This window comes from Carlito syrichta, unplaced genomic scaffold, assembly GCF_000164805.1.
Source record: "Carlito syrichta isolate Samal-C Ts95f unplaced genomic scaffold, Tarsius_syrichta-2.0.1 Scaffold303749, whole genome shotgun sequence".
NCBI classification, from domain to species: Eukaryota; Metazoa; Chordata; class Mammalia; order Primates; family Tarsiidae; genus Carlito; species Carlito syrichta.
Window position 1 is genome coordinate 718,738 of NW_007247845.1, and position 18,646 is coordinate 737,383.

An 18,646-nucleotide genomic window follows, 5' to 3' on the forward strand; every position below is an offset into this window, starting at 1 on the left:
CCGCTGCCGCTGCCGCGAGCTCGGGCTTCCACGGCCTTGGCGGCTTGGGGCTCTCGGCCTCGGGGTCCCTCCGCCGCCCCCGGTCGGGACCGTGCCTCTCCTGTTCCTGAGGACTTTCTCGGACGCCGCGGCTTCCTGGCACACCGGTGGGCAGGGCAGGGCAGGGCAGGGCCAGGCGGCGAGTCCCGGCGCCGACGCGCAGTGCTCTGCCGGCGGTCACGCGGGGCCCAGGGCCGGGACCCTGATCCCCCCTCTGCGGTCGGGCTTGCTTTTTTCTGCCGGAGCGCGATCTCCGAGCGGAGAGGGTGGTTCCACGCCGAAGCTACTCCCTGCACTTTCGCAACGGGTGCCTGTTGATGGAATGATGCCTTCACTTTCCGGCGGCTTTGGCTGGCCTGCGGGTTAGCAGCTTACGGGGAGGGGACGTTCCTGTTTCTAGAGTGGACCTTGGAAAACCGACACCTTCTTTCATGGTGTGAGTTCGGAGAGGACGCGTTCGTTGTGAGAAACCCTTAAAGCTTTCTGTAAAATAACTTTTTTTAAACAACAGGTTAACTATGCTCAACGTTTCTTTTGAAAAAAATTAACGGCCTTTATTTCGTTTTATACTGTGTGCTAGTTTTATGTCTGTTGTCTTATTTCATCCTCCCCACTTTAGGAGGCTGGCATTATTTTCTTTTTACAGTTAAAAAGACTTAGGAAAGTAACGCTGCCCAGGTTATTCATCTACAAATGTGACTGGTTTCCTTTGAGGATTTTTCAGTCTAGTAGAGGCGGCAATGAGTGTAACTATAAAGCAAACACAAGTAAAATGCAGCAGAAGGGAAGTGAGGGTTAAAAACGAGGGGGAAATTGCACGGAGGGAAGGGTCTTGGGGGATTGGCTGGATGCAAATAGAGGAGAGGAGGGGCTTGTGGGATGGAGAGAGGAGCCTGCTGGGTGGACCATGGGTGAAGAGTGATCCTTTCAGTTTGTCTAAAGGAAGTTATCGAAGGGTATGTTAAGGTCAACCTGTGGAGGGTCTTATGTGACAGACCAAGAAACCTTGTTCTGTCTGACATTCTTTGATAAGAAGACCCAACTATGATAGAATAAAATACACCTGGTAGCATAATATAAGATGGATTGCGGGTGGAGAGGTAATATACAGTAGAGTGCTGTGCATGGGATGGAAAAGGACTTCAACTTGATCTAAGGACTGAGTGGACGTAGACTTCAACTTGATCTAAGGACTGAGTGGACGTAGGATTCAAAACAGGGAACATTTCAATAGTGACTTCAGGATTTAATCTTCTAACTTGTATTGGCAGGATCCTAGTGGAGTAGTCAAGCAGATAGTTAAAGGGCATTACTGAAGATCTAAAGATATCAAACTGGGGCTAATAGCTTGGGGTGTAGAGGTCATAGTTGAGGCTCCAGGACTGCATGTATTTGTCATTATTGTGAATTAAATTACAGCGGATTTACAAGTTAATGGTACCACAAGGGGTGTGTTCCATTCACCCAATTTGGAACATGTAGCATCTGCTGTTAATAGAGTGATATTAATACAATGTGAAGAATTTGACACCCTTTTCTCTCCTCTTTTTAAAATGATTTTGGAAACAGATATGGGAAAGCAGAACCACCAAAAGGAGTGATGACCAGTGATCTCATGATAACTCTGGATGTTAGTTCTCATGCCTCACAACATCCTGTTGGGAACACCACACCAGCTTCTGGGATCAGACTTTCATCTACTTAATACTCCTCTTTACCCGAACTGCTAAAACCAGTCTTAGCCAGCCACGAATGGCTACCCAAAGGAAGCACTTGGTAAAAGATTTTAATCCATATATTACCTGCTATATCTGTAAAGGGTATCTGATCAAGCCAACGACTGTGACAGAATGCCTTCATACCTGTAAGTAGTCTTCTAGGTTATCTACCCTTCAGAAGTTATGTGCCCACATGTTCTTTGAAAACTGCTGTTTTAAAATCTGGATTTTAACTCTAAAAAATGAGTATTCTAAGTTAGCTTTGAATTAATTTTCAGAATATTTGTCATTGGGATACCAGTAGCATGAAAAAAATTTTTTTTTGTTATTTGAATCTCAGTAGTTGATTTTTATCAAATTGTAGTGTTCTAAATATCTTTTGGTTTATTTTTTTAAGCGAAGTATTTCAGGTTTTTTATTTAAAGAAATAAAAAGAAAGGAATTGATCTGTTCAGAGGTTCTGTTAGGATATACATACTCTAATTCATTGGTTCTCAAAGTGTGATTCCTCTACTAGCTGCATCAATGCCAGCATCACCTAGGAACTTGTTAGACTTGCAGATTATCAGGCCCTACCCTAGGCTTAATGAATCAGAAACGCTAGAAGTGGGCCAAGCAATCTGTGTTTCAATAAGCTCTCCAGGTGATATGAAGCATGCTCAAGTTGAAAATCACTGCTCTAATCTCATCATATCTGTGGAACTTCTAACACATTTCTTTCTCACCTGTCCCACTGGAAGAGAAAGAGACATTTTTGTGGCCACTTATGCCAGGATTACACATACTTTTTGTGTTTTTGCCAATATGATTTCATTTTTCTTATTTCAGTGAAAGTAATTCCATTAAGTTCTAGTCTAGTGACTATTATGTGCACCAAAGTAGATACTTTATATTCTTGATTCCGTAGCTTTACAGTGACCTTGGAGCAGTTGGGGTGGATGTGGTGGAGTAGAGAGAGGGTACCAGAGATTACCTTTATTTTATGGGTGTGGTACCTAAGAGTTAAATAATTTGCCCAATCTCCCAGCTAATGAGTGATGGACCTGTATTCAACTGTATTCAACTCCAGAGCCAGTGCTCTTTAATATAACAAGACACCTTTTTTTGTAAACCTATTTCAGCTATTCTCTGGAAAAACTCCCCGAGTGATGCTGATGTGCATTACTGACCTATGTTATTCGATGAACAATTAACTGTGAACTATCTTATATTATTAATTTGCTGTTGACCTGTATCATTATTTAACTTTAATAGTTAATAATTAACTACCATTGAAAGACGTTTATTGAGTACTTAGTGTGTGTCAGACACTGTTTTGAGGTACAGTGGATACAGAAAAATACAAGATAGTAAAAAAAATAACTTCACTAAAGAAGTTTATTTCTAGTTGGAAAACTAATAGTAAATATATGCCATGTTTGCTAATGATAAATGCCATAAAGATGGAAGATGAAGATGGTAAAGCAGGGTTCGATTGTGGACATATTTGGAGGACGAGCCATTAGGATGTGATGACGGTAGAGTGGGGATTTTATCTTATGTTTCCCATTGCTCCAGGCATGGAACCTGGACATGGTCCACAGTGCATTTTGTTTTGCTTCTTATAACATTTGTACATTGTTTTTATTTTTGGAACTTTCTAGCAAAAACTGCCAACTGTGGACAAAAAACACAAATTCTCCAATTTCTATCTATATACTACACATTTTCTATATGTCCTTTTGAAAGAAAATTTTCCTTGAGTCATAATGGAATCTCCAATGTCACTGTTTTTAAAGGAAAAGCAAAAGATTATAGAAGCATAAACAGTTTATAAACAAAGGTCATTTTTATATTCTCAACAGCAACTTAAAGCCTAAAAAGGTAAATGACAGTTTTAGCTGCACACATCACTCTGGCCTGAAAGATCCTTTGGCAGTCATCAAACCCCTTTACTGAGAGAGAATGAACATGGAAGAAATGTGATTTAAATGCAGTGGTAATCACAAATGTGGCTTTTCTGAACAACAGAGAACACAGAACAGTAAATAATGAAGTCAAGTCCTGCACTCAGTGTCTGAGGATCTTCATGGACTCTCATGTCTATATTTTTTGGGCTTCTATATTTTTATTTGTATTTATATTGAGGCTTATAGGCAAAAAACTATGCCTATTGCAAAATACTCCCTTATCTGTATGACAACATACATTGGGTGGGTCTTTGATGTGTGGTGATATCCTGGGTTTCATTTTTCCTGCAAGATTTTCTCATGTGTAATATAGGATAAGTATAGTAGCACTGTGATTTGGGATGGGTATAAAATTAAGTGAAATGGCCAAATTGGAAAGGCAAAAAGTGAGAAATGTTAAATGACATTGTGGTACCTCATAATATTTTAGATCTTGGCTTAGGCATAGGAAAAGAATATCTCACTAAAATAACTTCACAAAGACTGCAAGTTATGACACTATAATGAGTTAAATAAAGAATGATTAAACACTAGTTGTTATTATGAAAACTCATAAGAAAATATAAAGATTTTGGTTTTACTATTCAAGTATGAAATAAGTAAATGAAACTTTTTTATTGATGCCCCAAACCAAATCTGCCCTTCTGGACTGTCTGGTCAAGTGAAGAAAGAGTAATCAAGTTAAGAGATGTGTAAAATAAGTTCAAATGTTGTTAAGCACAGTAAAGATAATAATACAGGGTGATAGCAGAATGAAATGCAGAAGAAGGAACTAGAGTGTTTTTTGAAATCCCTAAAGCCACACATCCTGTACCATCTCAGAGACAGTATTCCTTGGGCGCGGCTTCAATAGTGGTGCAGAGGGCTGCATCTGGACAGGAGGTAGGGATTAGTGGCTCTCTCTGCTTTGAGACAGATTAATTAAGTTACTTCTGTCTTCTTTCAAATTATTATGCAAATGCACGTCAACTCTTTCTCTACTCCTCAAACCAGATAGGTTGCTGCTTTTCCCCATTCTCTCATAGAGAAATTCTGGAGCCAGCTCTGACAGGCTGCCCTGTGAGATATGGAAGGAAGGGCCCAAAGGGTGAGCCCATCAAAAGGAAGAGGCAGAGACAGTGGGGCAGCCTATGTCCCAGGCTCCTGGCAAGAAGATGCAAAAAAAGGGTCCTAAAAGCCACATCTTTAATTAGACACACATTCCACATACTAATACCACTTTCCTTCAGCAGGCCAAGGACATTTGATGAATAGATAAAATTTTTAAGTGAATTAAAATTTTTAAACACAAATGTTTTTGCTTTAAATAACAACTGAATGCTATGTGAACTAAATCCACATTAACCATGATTATATGTCTGTGAGATTTTAATAACCTAACAAACCTAAGAAAATAAACATTTTTGCAGAAATAATTATTAAGTTATTTAAATGAAATAATTACATACCAGGCACTTTGCTAGCCATTGGGGATAGAGTGGTAAATAAGATGAATCTGTAATTTATATATTCTATCAAGCAAACTTCTTATAAGCCATGAATAAATTTCTAACACATGTATTGGGGTGTATTTTTTTTTTCTTTCCTATGTGAACACATCTACCTCTGAGACTTCACCTACCTGTGCTGATGTCTCTTAGCTTTTTATTTCTGGCATACACTTTTCTTCCCAGCTACAGAATCCTGCTGTCCTGAGGCTACCTAGAACTCAACATATCTAAGACTGAACACATAGGATGCTAACGTTCAGCTGTCCAAGCATGAAATATACTCCATGCCTGACTCTCTTTACCTTCACTAACAAAACTGTGACAGAGTCCTGTCTAGTCTGTCTCTTTAATATTTCTCAAATATGCTCCTTCAGTTACATCCCTCTGTTCCTGTTCTCATTCAGGCCCTCATTACTTCCCACCAAAGCCGCCACAGCCATTCTTAACCTGTTTCAGAGTGGCAGTAATTACAAACAGCTACTATCTTTATCATTGCCACTCTTCAGTCTACCCAAAAGTTTCCTAAAGCTACCCTGTTGCCGTCAGAATAAATTAAAGCTTCTTAGTGATGGCTGGTTTTTGCCTATCTTCTCCTCCCGCCCCCACCTCACACATATCCACAAATACTAGGTTCAGCTGTTTGCTCCACTGGGGATGAATGCTCCTCTGTCCAACTAGCAGCTACCCATGCTTTAATACCCATCCCCTCTGAGATGTGCCACCCACCTGCTACCACACACATATTTGGGTTAAGTGTCTCCTTAGGATCTGATACCTGAGTGCTTAATAAAAGCTTAAATGAATAAATGCATAGCTGATAAATTGGTTATTGTGTATTTTTCCTTTCAATGATTCAAGTGCAGTGACAGGTAACTTGGCAGGCATGTAGGCAGTGTTGGTTAGGAGTTATGAATTTGGAAAAACTGTCGTCTTGGATCTATTCTGACATCTTATGGGGCCTTAGGGAGACACTCTGGATTAGGGACTAGAAATTGATGACCCAGGATTAAAGGATGCTTTATCTCTTGCACAGGGTCCCGAGAAACTTTTTGAAGCTGCTTAGAGTGTATTTGCTATAGGTTATTGACTTAAAAGGAAAGACTTTCACTTTAAGGACAAAGGAGTTTTATTCCAACAACTCAAAATATGACCAGTGCAGTATATTGGTTCTTAACCCTTTTGGGCTCAGAGGTCCCTTTGAGAACATGATGATTCTTTCCTCAGGAAAAAAGAGTGCTAATAGATACATAATTCTGTGGTACGGGAAAGGAAAACTTTCTTCTTTTGCTCTTTCAGAGACCTTGGCAGTAATCCCTTACCTAAGAATGAATTATTTACAAAAATACATTGTCATGCTTATTTGTTAACTTATACAAAGAAGTATTAACTGATAATTAAATATAGTTAATGTAACAAGAAATGCAGTGATTTTATGTTGTAGTATGTAAGAATGAAGGAATAGCTTAATCATAAGATGGCAAAAATTTAAGTACTATCAATCATTTATTGTTTTTGAACAATTATCATAAATACACAAGTACTTAAGGTACAGAGAAATTATGATATTTTAATACATACTAAAAGTGCAGTCTCTGGACTAACTGCATCTCCCAGCAGCAACATCACTGGGGAATTTAGTATATAAAAGTACAAATTCTTAGGTTTCTTTTTGTAGACCTATTGAATCAGAATCTCTGGGGGGAAGGCCAGAAATCTATAATAACAAGCCCTCTAGGTGATTCTGTGGTACGCTAAAGTTTGAGAAACACTGCCCTGGACCAGACATTTATAATACTAGCATCTCTTAAATTAGGCTGTTTGTACTTTTATTTATACAGCAATTCAAATAAATGCTAACAAAAGATTGAAATAATAACTATTATTTATTGAATGTTTGTCCTATGAGGGTCATTAGCATTGTTTTATTTGATCTAATCTAGAGCCCTTCTAGTTAGGTGGTAATATTTAATCATCAACAAATGTTCTTAGCACCTTCTGCTAGTCATTATTCTAGCCACTGGCAGCACAGCAATAAGCACGTCAGGCACAGTCTGTGCCCTCCAAGAACGTATGTTCTACTAGGAGAGACAGACAATAAACAAGTAGAGAATGTAGTTTCAGGTGCTATATGTAACAAATGCTATGAGGAAAAATAAAGCAGAACAGTCTTTCCTGGGAATTGCCATTTGAGCAGAGACTAAAATATTCAGAAGGCACAAGCTATGAAAATGTTTAAAGGAAGAGTATTTCAGATTCTTATTCTAAAACTTTTCCCAGAGACAAGACCAAGAGAGGATAAGTAATACAGCCAATAAGTACTAGGGCTGGCTTGTGAATCCTGGATCCAGACCAAATTTATTGTTCTGAACTAATAGTCACTTTAATGAAGAAAGTATATAAATTGAACTTTCCAATAATGTATTCTTTATAAAAGTAAAAAGCCTATTTTTAGACTAAAAATCAAAGGCCTACATAGAAATCACATTTATAGTTTGAGTAGGTGCAAATGTGTTTTAGGGTGTACTAGAAATGAGGTCATTGGTATACTGATGTTCCATGTTTCAAACAGTATTTTGGCAGAAACTAGTCATTCATTCATGAAAATGATTATAGTGTTCATTTTGATGACTTTTTAAAATAAGAAAGGATAATTATAGGTCTTAGACAATACCATCTAACTAGAAGGGCTCTAGGTGTCATCTATTATTAGTGATAATGTTAAAGAATAATTATATTAGAAGTATGGTTCTTACAGTTTTTGAAACTATCTATGAGATGGCAAGGAATATTTAAACAGTTGAGCAAAGCATCACAGCAGACACTAAAGGACAAAACTAAGGGATAACAGAAGTGAAAATGAAATCTATATTGACTTCTAAGAATAAATTATATCTAGGTCAAAATTAGTTGGAATTGATATCAGTGTTGGATTGAGAAAAGGTATGTAACCTAAAATACAAAAGTATTCAGGACTAAAATCATGGTCAGTATACAGGCACGCTTAAGAGTCTAGCACAAAGTTTCCCATATAAACAAGTACAACCTAACTTTATAGAAAAGACAAAGGATAATTTTTGAAGACTTTCCACAACTCCTGATTTTACCAGATTACTATATTGTATCAAAAAATTTAAAACCAGTGAACAAATATGTTCTCAAAATACTGAACCACTGACATTCCTCTACTGAATTAATAGAAAACAATCAATGTTAGATTTTAGTTGATATTGAATTAATTTATTTTGTGAGACTGACACGCTTCCTACTGCACTAATGAGTCACCTAACTTATTTTAATTGTTAAAAAAAAATGCTAGTAAACTCCAGATCTCTTCTCTTTAGTTGAAAATATAGACTTCTTTCTGACTTGACTGCAATAGTACACTTGTAGGCCCTAGAATCTTGGTTTCCTTTAGTATTTCTAACCCTTGTGTCCCCATTTATTCCATAAATATTTACTGAGCACTTCTCTTGCAGGTACCATTCTTGGCACTTGGGACACACCAGGCAACATAGTAGGCAATAAATAAAGCACATGTAGAATGTATTTCATATCAGAAGGTGGTAAGTGCTGTAGAAAAAGGGAAAGTCAGGCTAGTTCAGTGGAATTGGGCAGTTAGTGAAGTGTGACAATTTAAAATAAACCTGTGTTCGGAATAGGCCTCATTAGGAAACTGACATTTAAACAAAGACAAGATAAAAGAGTCAGATATCTGAGGGGAAAAGTGTTTCAGGTAAAGGGAATACCAAAAGTGTGCTTGACATATTGTATTGAGAAATGACCAGGAGGCTAGTGTGACTGGACAGCCAGGAGTGAAGGAGAATTCAGAGAGGAAGGGCTGTTTAAGAACTTTGGCTTTTAACCTGAGAGAAATTAAGCCTGTTTCATGCAGGGTTTGAGTAGAGGAATGGTGCAATCTGATTTATGTTTAAGAGTCACTCAGATGACTGTGTTGAAAATAGACCTGATAAGAGGCTACTGCAGTAATCTAGGCAAGCAATGGTGATGGTTTGCATCAAGGTGGTGGTGGTGGTGGTAAGAAGTGGTGAGATTCTTAACATATTTTGAAGGAAGATCCATCTTTGCTAATACACTTTATGTGGGTCAAGAAAAGGAGTCAAGGACATCTTCAAGACCTTTGGCCTGAGAAACTAGGATAGAGATGTCATCAAATGATTTAGGATGGAAGATCAGGAGGTTATATTTTGGCAGTTGAATGTAAGCTATGAGATATTCAAATGGAGATGTCCAGTTTGGAGTTGGACTTAGGAGTCTTGAGATGATCAGCATATATAATATTTAAATAATGAAAGCATGAAAAAAATGACCAAGGACTGAACCCTGGGGCACCACTACAGCAGGCACCTATCTGGAAGAAAAAGAGTCAATGAGACAAGAGGAAAATGGAAAAAATGGAGTCCTGGGAGGCAAAGGTTCCAGACAGGGTCCAGGTGGTGGAATCAACTATACCAAATGTGCCGAGTCAGATGAGATTGAGAACAGACCACTATATTTAACGACGTGTAGAACATGGGTGGTCTTTTCAAGACTGGTTTCGATGGTTGTGGTAGGGCAAAATTCTGAATAGGTGTCAGAGGGTGGGAAATGTTTAATTTTCTGATTTGATCATTGTGCTATGAATGTGCAGATATTTAACCTTAATAAAGGTAAAGAAAGGCTGACAAAGGAATGGGAAGAGAGGAATTGGAGACAGTAAGTATAAGTAACTCTTTGAGGGAGTTTTATTGCAAAGGAGAGCAAAGAAATGACTGACAAGGGGAAGTAGATTCAACAGAAGTAGTTGGGGGAACCTTTTTGAGCTGGGGAAATAATATATTTGAATTTCATTAAGAATCTTCAGTCGATGCCAAAAGATTGTTGTAGACGAAAGGGGAGAGTTGCTTGAGCAGTGTTCTTAAATAGGTCATAGTGAAGGGATCTAGTGCACAGGACAGAGGTTTCCTTTAGATAGGTACGTGAAAGTTCTGCAAACAGGCAAGAGCACAAAGTGTAGATTCTAGCAGGTGAATAGGTGTGGTGGTACAAGTTCTCTTCTCTTTGTTTTGGCTGTTTTTTCCCCCTTTTATTTTCAGTAAAATAGAAAATGAGGTCCTCAGTGGAGAGTGAGGATGGAGGAGGCTATGTTGGGGGTGTGAGGAGAGAGAAGAAGATATAAAGCATAATGGACATGGGGCATTGAGTGTGACCACCTGGCAGATGAAGGATCCACTTGAGGTTCTTGGTCATGAGTTTAAGGTGAGAGACTGGTCAGCATGGTTGCATGTTTTTCTTCCACAATGTTCAGCTGTAAACTTGTAGAAGCAGAGTTCATAGGGAGTTGGATTTAGTCAGGATTATAGTTTAGTTGAGCAAGTATGACCAAAGAAGAGAGGGGCAGAGCAAGCAAGGGTATATGTAAGAAGTGTTTACTTTGATTGATCATGGAATTTATGTTGGTAAGGAGGGGAATGGGGTCATCTCACCATTTACCCAGCTGCAAGACTCTACCCTGACCTGAGAGTCCTTCTTGACTCAAAGCCAGCCTATAGACATGAGATAACCTTGCCTGCCTCCCTGGATCTTTCAAGGTTTCCTGGCTTGCTCAGTCTGTGATCCCAGACCATGCTTAAATCCTCAAGACTATTCTCACCCTGCTTGGCAAGTTCTGCTTTGCTGCCTGTTCCTTTGTCTTAATTTTTAAAAAAAAGAAAACATTCTCTGTAGAAGATAGTACTGTTCTCCATGAAAGTGCAACTCATGTAGGCCTTTGAAAGAAATATGCCATATATAACAATATAAGAAAGATAAAAATACTCATCAGTTCCTTAAATAAGTGAAACTAAGAGATATTGTCTCATGAAAGCAAATTATAGCTATTCTGAAGTTTTTTTTAGAAGATTGCTGTTAATTTTACATGTAAGAATATGTATCAAAAGCAGAAAACTGATACCTATTCTCTGAACATGATCACAGTTTGTTTATAGATTGTTAGCAGATAATAAGAGTTTCAAGGCAAAAATGCATTTGAAATGAGTGTTATCAAGAAAATGTGCATAAAGATTATATAGTTCTTAAGGAGAAAAAAACATGCTTCCAACTTGACAGATAAAGCCAACACATTCAGATGATTTTAACAAAGGAAGTCAGGCTTTGGTCAGTTTTAATACACAGGGCATTACTAATGAATGAAACACCAAGGACACAAGATAAATTGTTTTATCATTAGTAATACTAGAAATAGTGTTCAAGAGCAGAAATTTGTATAGATTACTTTGTACTATCAAAGCTGGGATAGTCACTATCTGTGGTACATAAGACATGGGTGGAAGTAGGGTAGCTCTTTAGCAGTTCAGCTATGAAATCAGCAGATAATAGTACATCAGTGCATGTGTATGCAAAGTAATCAGGAATAGACAGAACAAGATAGCTTCTAGACCAGTGGGTTGTATGGGAGTTGGAATAAACATAAAATTTAGGAGAGAATACATAATGGAGAAAGAAGTGTGGGTCGGTCTTGGACACACCTCTCATCCCCACTCCAGAAAAAGAAGTGTCTTACATGCAAGGTAGTCAGTTCCCTTTTCGGTGAAACAATGTGTCTTAACATCATTCTTGAGTTCCAAGACTATCCCTAGGATAGAAATGGCTGCAGGAAATTAATACCAATGATTGATAGGCATTTCAAGTTCCATTAGGAAGATCATCTGTTATTTTAGATTGGTGATCAAACTCATCATAATCTGTTATTCAGTATTCTGATGCTAATTCTCCTTATGATTTTATGCTCATCTAGCAATCTAATTTATAGTAATAGCTCACATTTATTGAATATTTACAAGATACTTTAAGCCAGTAAACTTTACATATATTACTTCATTTAATTTTCACAAGAACCCTGTGAGATAGGTTTTTGTTATCTTCCTTGTGTGCAGAGACACAAAGAGAAAACTGCTTAATGGCAGAACTGGGGTTTAGATCTAGGCAGCCTGCCTCAAGATGGTCTGGAATGACTATGCTGTACCTTGGCTTCTCATGTAGATCTGCATTATAGGGAAAGATATTAGCCACATATTATTTGGTGATTTTTTGTCCTGTGACTGTGAGTTCTTAATGGTGAGAATAAAGTGACTTCGGATGGTGGCTTAGCAGAGAGCCAAATCCTAGAATGGGGCAACTGAAAGAGTCACTCTCTGTAAGGCCAGAGTTTCCCAGTTACCTTTTGGCTGAGTGGGCATTGCAGAGTTAGAGTCCTGGTGCTTATCTCCCAGATATTCTGACTTCATTGGCCTGGGATGGAGCCCGTGAATCTGTTCTTTAAAAAATATCATTGGTGATTGTGATGCCCATCTTAATTTTGAGAACTACAGCTTTAGATGACACAATGACCATTTTTCTGTTAATTTATGCAACAACCTCATTCAACTCTGTGAAATGGTAAAAGTAAAAAATTCACTTAACAAACTTTAGGCAAAAGTTTAATAATGCTTGTGGTGAGCTAAATGTAGCAATCAATAAAAAATATGAAATCTTGATGCCTGGGACCAAATGTTATTCACTCTAAGATGTGTTACTCAGCAGTTTGGATTACTCAGCTGAGCAGCTGTGGGCAGCCTGGTCAGTCTCTCCTGCACTGAGTTCCTCATTTGCCAAAGGGGTATAGTAACAGTCCATACTATAATTCACACAAAGCCCTGAGTCCAAGATGTTGCTTTATTAGTGCCTAGTGTTTAGCACTTGTGATTTAAGCATTTTTCCAACTGGGGATGTCTTTGGTGAGCCTCACTCCCTTTCTGACCCAGGTGCTTCTTATGCCTGTAGCATCTGTCTGTAGAGTAGCTGATGGGAATAAAGATTCTAGTTGGTCCCCATACGTAGTCTTACCCATACATAGACTAGGCTCTGTTTAACATCATTCTTGGACCAATTGAGTTCACCAGTACAGCAGATGAGCAGTTGCAAAGCTTGGCATTCAATCTTGAAGATGTTTTAAAATGTGCTTTATCACTAGTATAGACTCCAAATTATAAATTAAGAACAAAGTTCAGTTTTGCAGTCATAAGAAGTTTTTTAAAGTATCTGGGAAAACCAAATTCTTGTTTTATTTCTTTTTTTCAGTTTCACTGAACTTCTGGTGGATTTCCTCAGGTTCTAATTTATATAAGGTTGTGCTTTATTTAACAGTTTTTAAAAGCCATGTGAGAGATACACTTTCTAATGATATTTAAAGGAATATATAAACTACTTAAAAGGGCTATTTTGTGCAAACTATACAGTTTAAAAGGAGGTCTGATTCTACAAGTAGATGTATTTGAGGCTTCCAAATTAAAAAGATAAAACATTCTCTTTCTGCATATTAATAAAATTTGAAGAAAATATAATATAGACATGCATTAATTAAGAAAGTGGATTCAAATCTTAGCTTTAACTGTTTACTGGCTTCATGATTTTGGGCAACTTACTGAAGTTCTTTACTTCATTTCTTCATCTGTAAGAGGTCTAATAATGCTAACTAATTCATAGGCCTGTGGTGAGGATTAAATTATTGTGTTGAATTAAATATACATTGATTAGGACATACATACACATATAGGTTCAATATATGTGTATATTGCTACATAAATCCTTTAAATGTTGATGATGACAGTGGTGATAGTAATGTTGACCACTAAATCATCTAACAAAAAGGAAAACTTGAGTAAAAATACAGTTAAACATCTTAAATTTTTCTTTTTCTAAAACAATCTGAAATTTTTTTTAGTGCAAAACAGTTTTTGGTCTTGGCCTCTGATTTTTTTTTTTTAATTTATGTCAGAAAACCTGGATTTAAGTCTTTGTGCTGCCAGTCACTAGAGTGGACAGGTAACCTGGTCTATTGAAACCTCTTCTTCATCTGCAAAAGAAAAATAAGACATCGTATCTCAAATGTTGGTGTGAAAACTAAATTCACTTCTTGTTGGGGGTTTCTGTCTCCATGTAGAATTGCACTCTTCAGTGGAAATGCAATGTGAGCCAGGTGTTATTTAAACTTTTTCTAATAGCCACATTAAAAAATAAACAAGGAAAATTAATTTTAATAATTTATTTAACTCAATATGTCTACAATATTGTCATTTTAACATGTAATTAATATAAAAATTATTGAGATTACTTTTCATGTTAAGTCTTTGAAATCTAATGTGATTTCAACATGAACTAGCCACATCTGAAGTGCTGAATAAGTCACATGCGACTGGTGCCCCCTGTATAGGACAGCGCAGATCTCAAATATAGATAAGTATTCTTCATCAGTGTTCTTGGCCTTAAGCAATTGGCATAACCTTTTACCCTTTGGTGTTTGAGTCTTACATCTCTTTCATCAGCAACCTAGCTTATACTCTTGCTTCTGGGTGGATAGGGTCCTTCCCTTAGCCTTTTGGCTGACCCGGATGAGAACTTGCTCTGGTCTTGTCATGTAACTCTCTATTTGGTCAAGGCTGATAGACAGCCAGGGATTGCTGAACCGTTGAATATGATAAACCTTGGAACTACTGGATCAGAGCTCCAGGTCAGGATCAGACTTTGTAAAATCTCTTCACTCTTATTTCTTATCTGTTCTTTTTGCCTCTTTCCCAAATTTCAGACTCATCTAGCATCCCGGGGAAAAGACCAGATACTAGTAATCTTATAAAGGAATTCAGCTTCTCTGTCTTATTCTTAAATGTGGCTTAATGAGGCAGCTGTCTCTTCTAAATGATTATTTTGACTTTTGAAAAGACATTTAGAAACCCTTTTGGGGAGAAGAAATTTGAGGGGAAGAGGAGATATTCAATTCTACATGATAACCCTAGGCTAGCTTTTTATAGCTAAGCTTTTTTAAAAGTTTGCAGATACTTTCACCTACATTTTGAGAAAATTGTAGTAAAGGCAGTGTTATCCTTATAGCCATGTGTAAAATGGTGAAAAGAGGTAGAGAGTATGGGATTCAGGTACATTTATTCAACAAAAATTTCTCAAATGTCACCACCTTAGAAAGTACTACCCTGATTCCCCTATCTAAAATAGCTGCCAGCCCCCAGCACTGTCTCTCTCTCTCTCTCTTTTTTTTTGGAAGGGGGAGATAAAAATATCACTTATTAACTACAATTATTTGTTTGCCCTCCTAAATGGAATATAAGCTCCTTAAGAATATGGACTTGGTTTTTGTTGACCCTTGCATCCTCAGCTCCTGATATAATGCCTTGCATTCAATAAATGCCTATTGAGTCAATAAATAAATAAGTGAAAGGAAATGATAAGATGTTGTTTTCTATATGTAAAATGTTTTTAAAATTAGATACCTGGCAGAGTTCGTCCCTGACCATTGTTGCTTTGGCCAGTATATATGATACATCTGACTTTTCAGACCTAATCTCAGTTGTAGAAATCCTAGTGTTTACTCTTGATTGATCATTTAGATTAAACTCTTGCTAGATAGTGTGGGTTATGAGGAAGGGGAAATAAGTAGCTTACAGTTGCAAAGGGGGAGTAGGAGAGCCAAACTACATATACCTCATGAAAATTTCCCATTAAACAAGGTAACAAAATGGAGGAGACTTGGGATAGGGAATTTGATTGAAATTTTATAGTTCAGGTACTAGAACTATGTCTGAGATTTTGGAGCAGGACAGTTGGCATAATAGATAAATGAAGCTTAGGTAAAAAAGGAGGGAGCTTTATAGCCAAAGTGATTAGTATTATTTGGAGGAAATGTTGGCTATATGGGCTTGTGACCAAAAATCCACAAAATTGTCTTTGTTTAGCATCTTCATTTAAAATTTTAACTATCTCTGTCAGTTGCTCAATCATTCTTCCAATTTACTGCTCATGCCTTTGTATCAACTTGATACCATTATCCATACCCTGTGCTCCATAGAACTGTGGTATCTGTGAGCACAAACTCAGTGAACTCTGCAAAGGCCTGCAGCTTCATCGTAACTCCCAATTTGTCCCAGGATTACCCTGCCAATAAAAGTATCCAAACATGTTGGAAACTCTCAAGTTGGCGGAACTATTTGTGTTGCATTTCAAATAAATTTTTAGCAAAAAAAGTAAATGCAGATTTAGTTTTTACTGTTATCTGTCCTACTTCTTTAAATAAGAAAAACCTATTTCATAAAAATATGCCAGCTTTTTAAGGGTAATTGAGAAGAGTAGTATTTGGTTTGTGAGCATATTTAAGAAAAACAATAAACAAAATAACAATAAGCAAAATAGTATATACTTTTTATTTATTGAAATAAAAGATTGCTGTTTTTATTTCAGTTGGGTATTATTACAGTGTTACAATTTTAAGGTTTTTTTATTTATCAGTATTTTTTATTATGATATTGTGGGGTACAGTTAAGGGTTAGGTATACAAATACACGATGGAATACTACGCAGCCATAAAATTTTAAGGTTTTATGAAGATTGATTTAATAATATTCTATCTGCAGTCAGTAATTTTCAGGTCTATTTTTAATTGAATTTAGTTTAACTTAAATGGGAGTTCATATGATGCATTTTAACCTGAAGTCTTCTTTCTTCCTAGTCTGTAAGACTTGTATTGTTCAGCACTTTGAAGATAGCAATGATTGTCCAAGGTGTGGCAACCAAGTACATGAGACAAATCCATTAGAAATGTTGAGGTAAGGATATGAATGATATGGTTCATCTACTTTAAATAAATGAATAGCTCTTAATTTTTAGTATATATTATATTTCTTGGTGTTTTGACTCAGTTAATATAGGTCTTACTAATTTTATGATTTTCATTTTAAAGCATTTTATTTCATTTAAAGGTATTGAGGAGGGCTAAAAAATAAGGTTGTACATTCTAAATATTTAAGAAATACATTTTCACATTAAAATTATAACTTTATTTTTGGCTGTAAGAGTGACTTTAGTTGCTGGTATTTTCAGTATTTTTTTTTAAAGTCAGAATCTCATTCTGTCATCCAGGCTGGAGTGCAGTGGCACAGTCACGGCTCACTGCAGTCCTGACCTCCTGTTTTCAGTATTTTAATGTTCCTTACATTCAATTGGGCTACATGGACTAATCTTAGTACTATTAATTTTTTAAATTTCCTATGTTTTCAAAAAAGTATATAAACATTGATATAAAGAATGTTTTTTTAAAAAATACTTTTCTTAGAGACAGGGTTTCACTGTCACCTGGGCTGAAGTGCAGTGGCACTGTCGTGGCTCTCTGCAGCCTCCAATTTCTGCGCTCAACCGATCCTCCCAGTGAGCCTCCCTAGTAGCTGGGACTACAAAATACACTACCATGTGTAGCTATGTTTTTTTATTTTTTGTAAATATGGAGTCTTGCTATGTTGCCCAGGCTAGTCTCAAACTCTTGGTCTCAAGCAATCCTCCCATCTCAGCTTCCCAAAGTGCTGGGATTATAGGCATACACCACCGTGCCCGGCCAAATTTTTTTTAGAAGACTACCATTTACTTACCATTCAACTTAAGCAGTATGACCATATATGTTTAAAGCTAGAAGTAGTCTATAGGCCTGAAGCAGTGGCTCAGACTGTAATCCCAGCACTTTGAGAGGCTGAGGCGAGAGGATTGCCTGAGCCCAGGGGTTTGAAGACCAGCCTGGACAACTTGGTGAGACCTTGTTTCTACAATAAATTACAAAAACTAGGCCGGGTGTGGTGGCATGTGCCTGTAGTTTCAGCTACTTGGAAGGCTGAAGCAGAAGGATAGCCAGAGCCCAGCAGGTCAAGGCTGCAGAGTGTGACTCCAACAAGAGTGTGACTCCAACTGAAAAAAAAAAAAAAAGTAGTCTATAGATTCTAATCCAAACTCTTTTATTCCCAATTTGGAAACTGAAATTTATAGAAGTGATATGACTTTACCTAAAGTTTCACAGCATACCACAAACATCGCTTCCCAGCTACAGGCCAGCTGTCCTCACCAGTAGACCCATTTTCTTCTCACTATTCCTGCCATAGCTGTAACAGACTACCTGTGTGATCTTAAGGACAATCACATCTAAAAATAGAGCTAGATATTCTTTGTAACCTTTTGTAACTCACTTATCTGTGTGATGTTTCCCGTCATTCTATAAATCTGATTTGCAAGTTTCACATTTCAGATTTTTTGTTTTCAATTTTAATGCCTTTGGTGGGAGTGATTTATCTACAAATAGATGTCTATCCCAATAGTTTTCAAAGTTTGGTCCTCAAACAATTAATATCCTTTTAGAAATGACAGTTCTCAGGTCCCACCCCCAGACCTGCTGAATCAGAAACTCTGGGATTAGAGCTCACTTAGTTTAGTAAGCCCTCCAGGTGTTTCTAATATGTATCAGCATTAGAGAACTTCTGGTAAACTCTGGTCTGTAGTTCTGAGCAAGGCTTCTACTAGCTGGAGTTATATCAGTGCTTTACTTAACCAGGGGTGATTCCCCCTCCCAGGATACATTTACCAATACCTGGAG

General features: G+C 37.3%; 1 protein-coding gene across 1 annotated transcript in view; it reads left to right on the top strand.

Moving 5' to 3' along the window:
• Positions 1-18,646, top strand: part of PCGF5 (polycomb group ring finger 5) — a 58,846-nt gene that overhangs the window by 857 nt on the left and 39,343 nt on the right. The window contains exons 2-3 of the mRNA XM_008059174.1: positions 1,609-1,903; positions 16,745-16,841. Of these exons, the coding sequence (XP_008057365.1) occupies positions 1,792-1,903; positions 16,745-16,841 (209 nt within the window). The 5' untranslated portion in view covers positions 1,609-1,791. The remainder of the gene's footprint in view (positions 1-1,608; positions 1,904-16,744; positions 16,842-18,646) is intronic.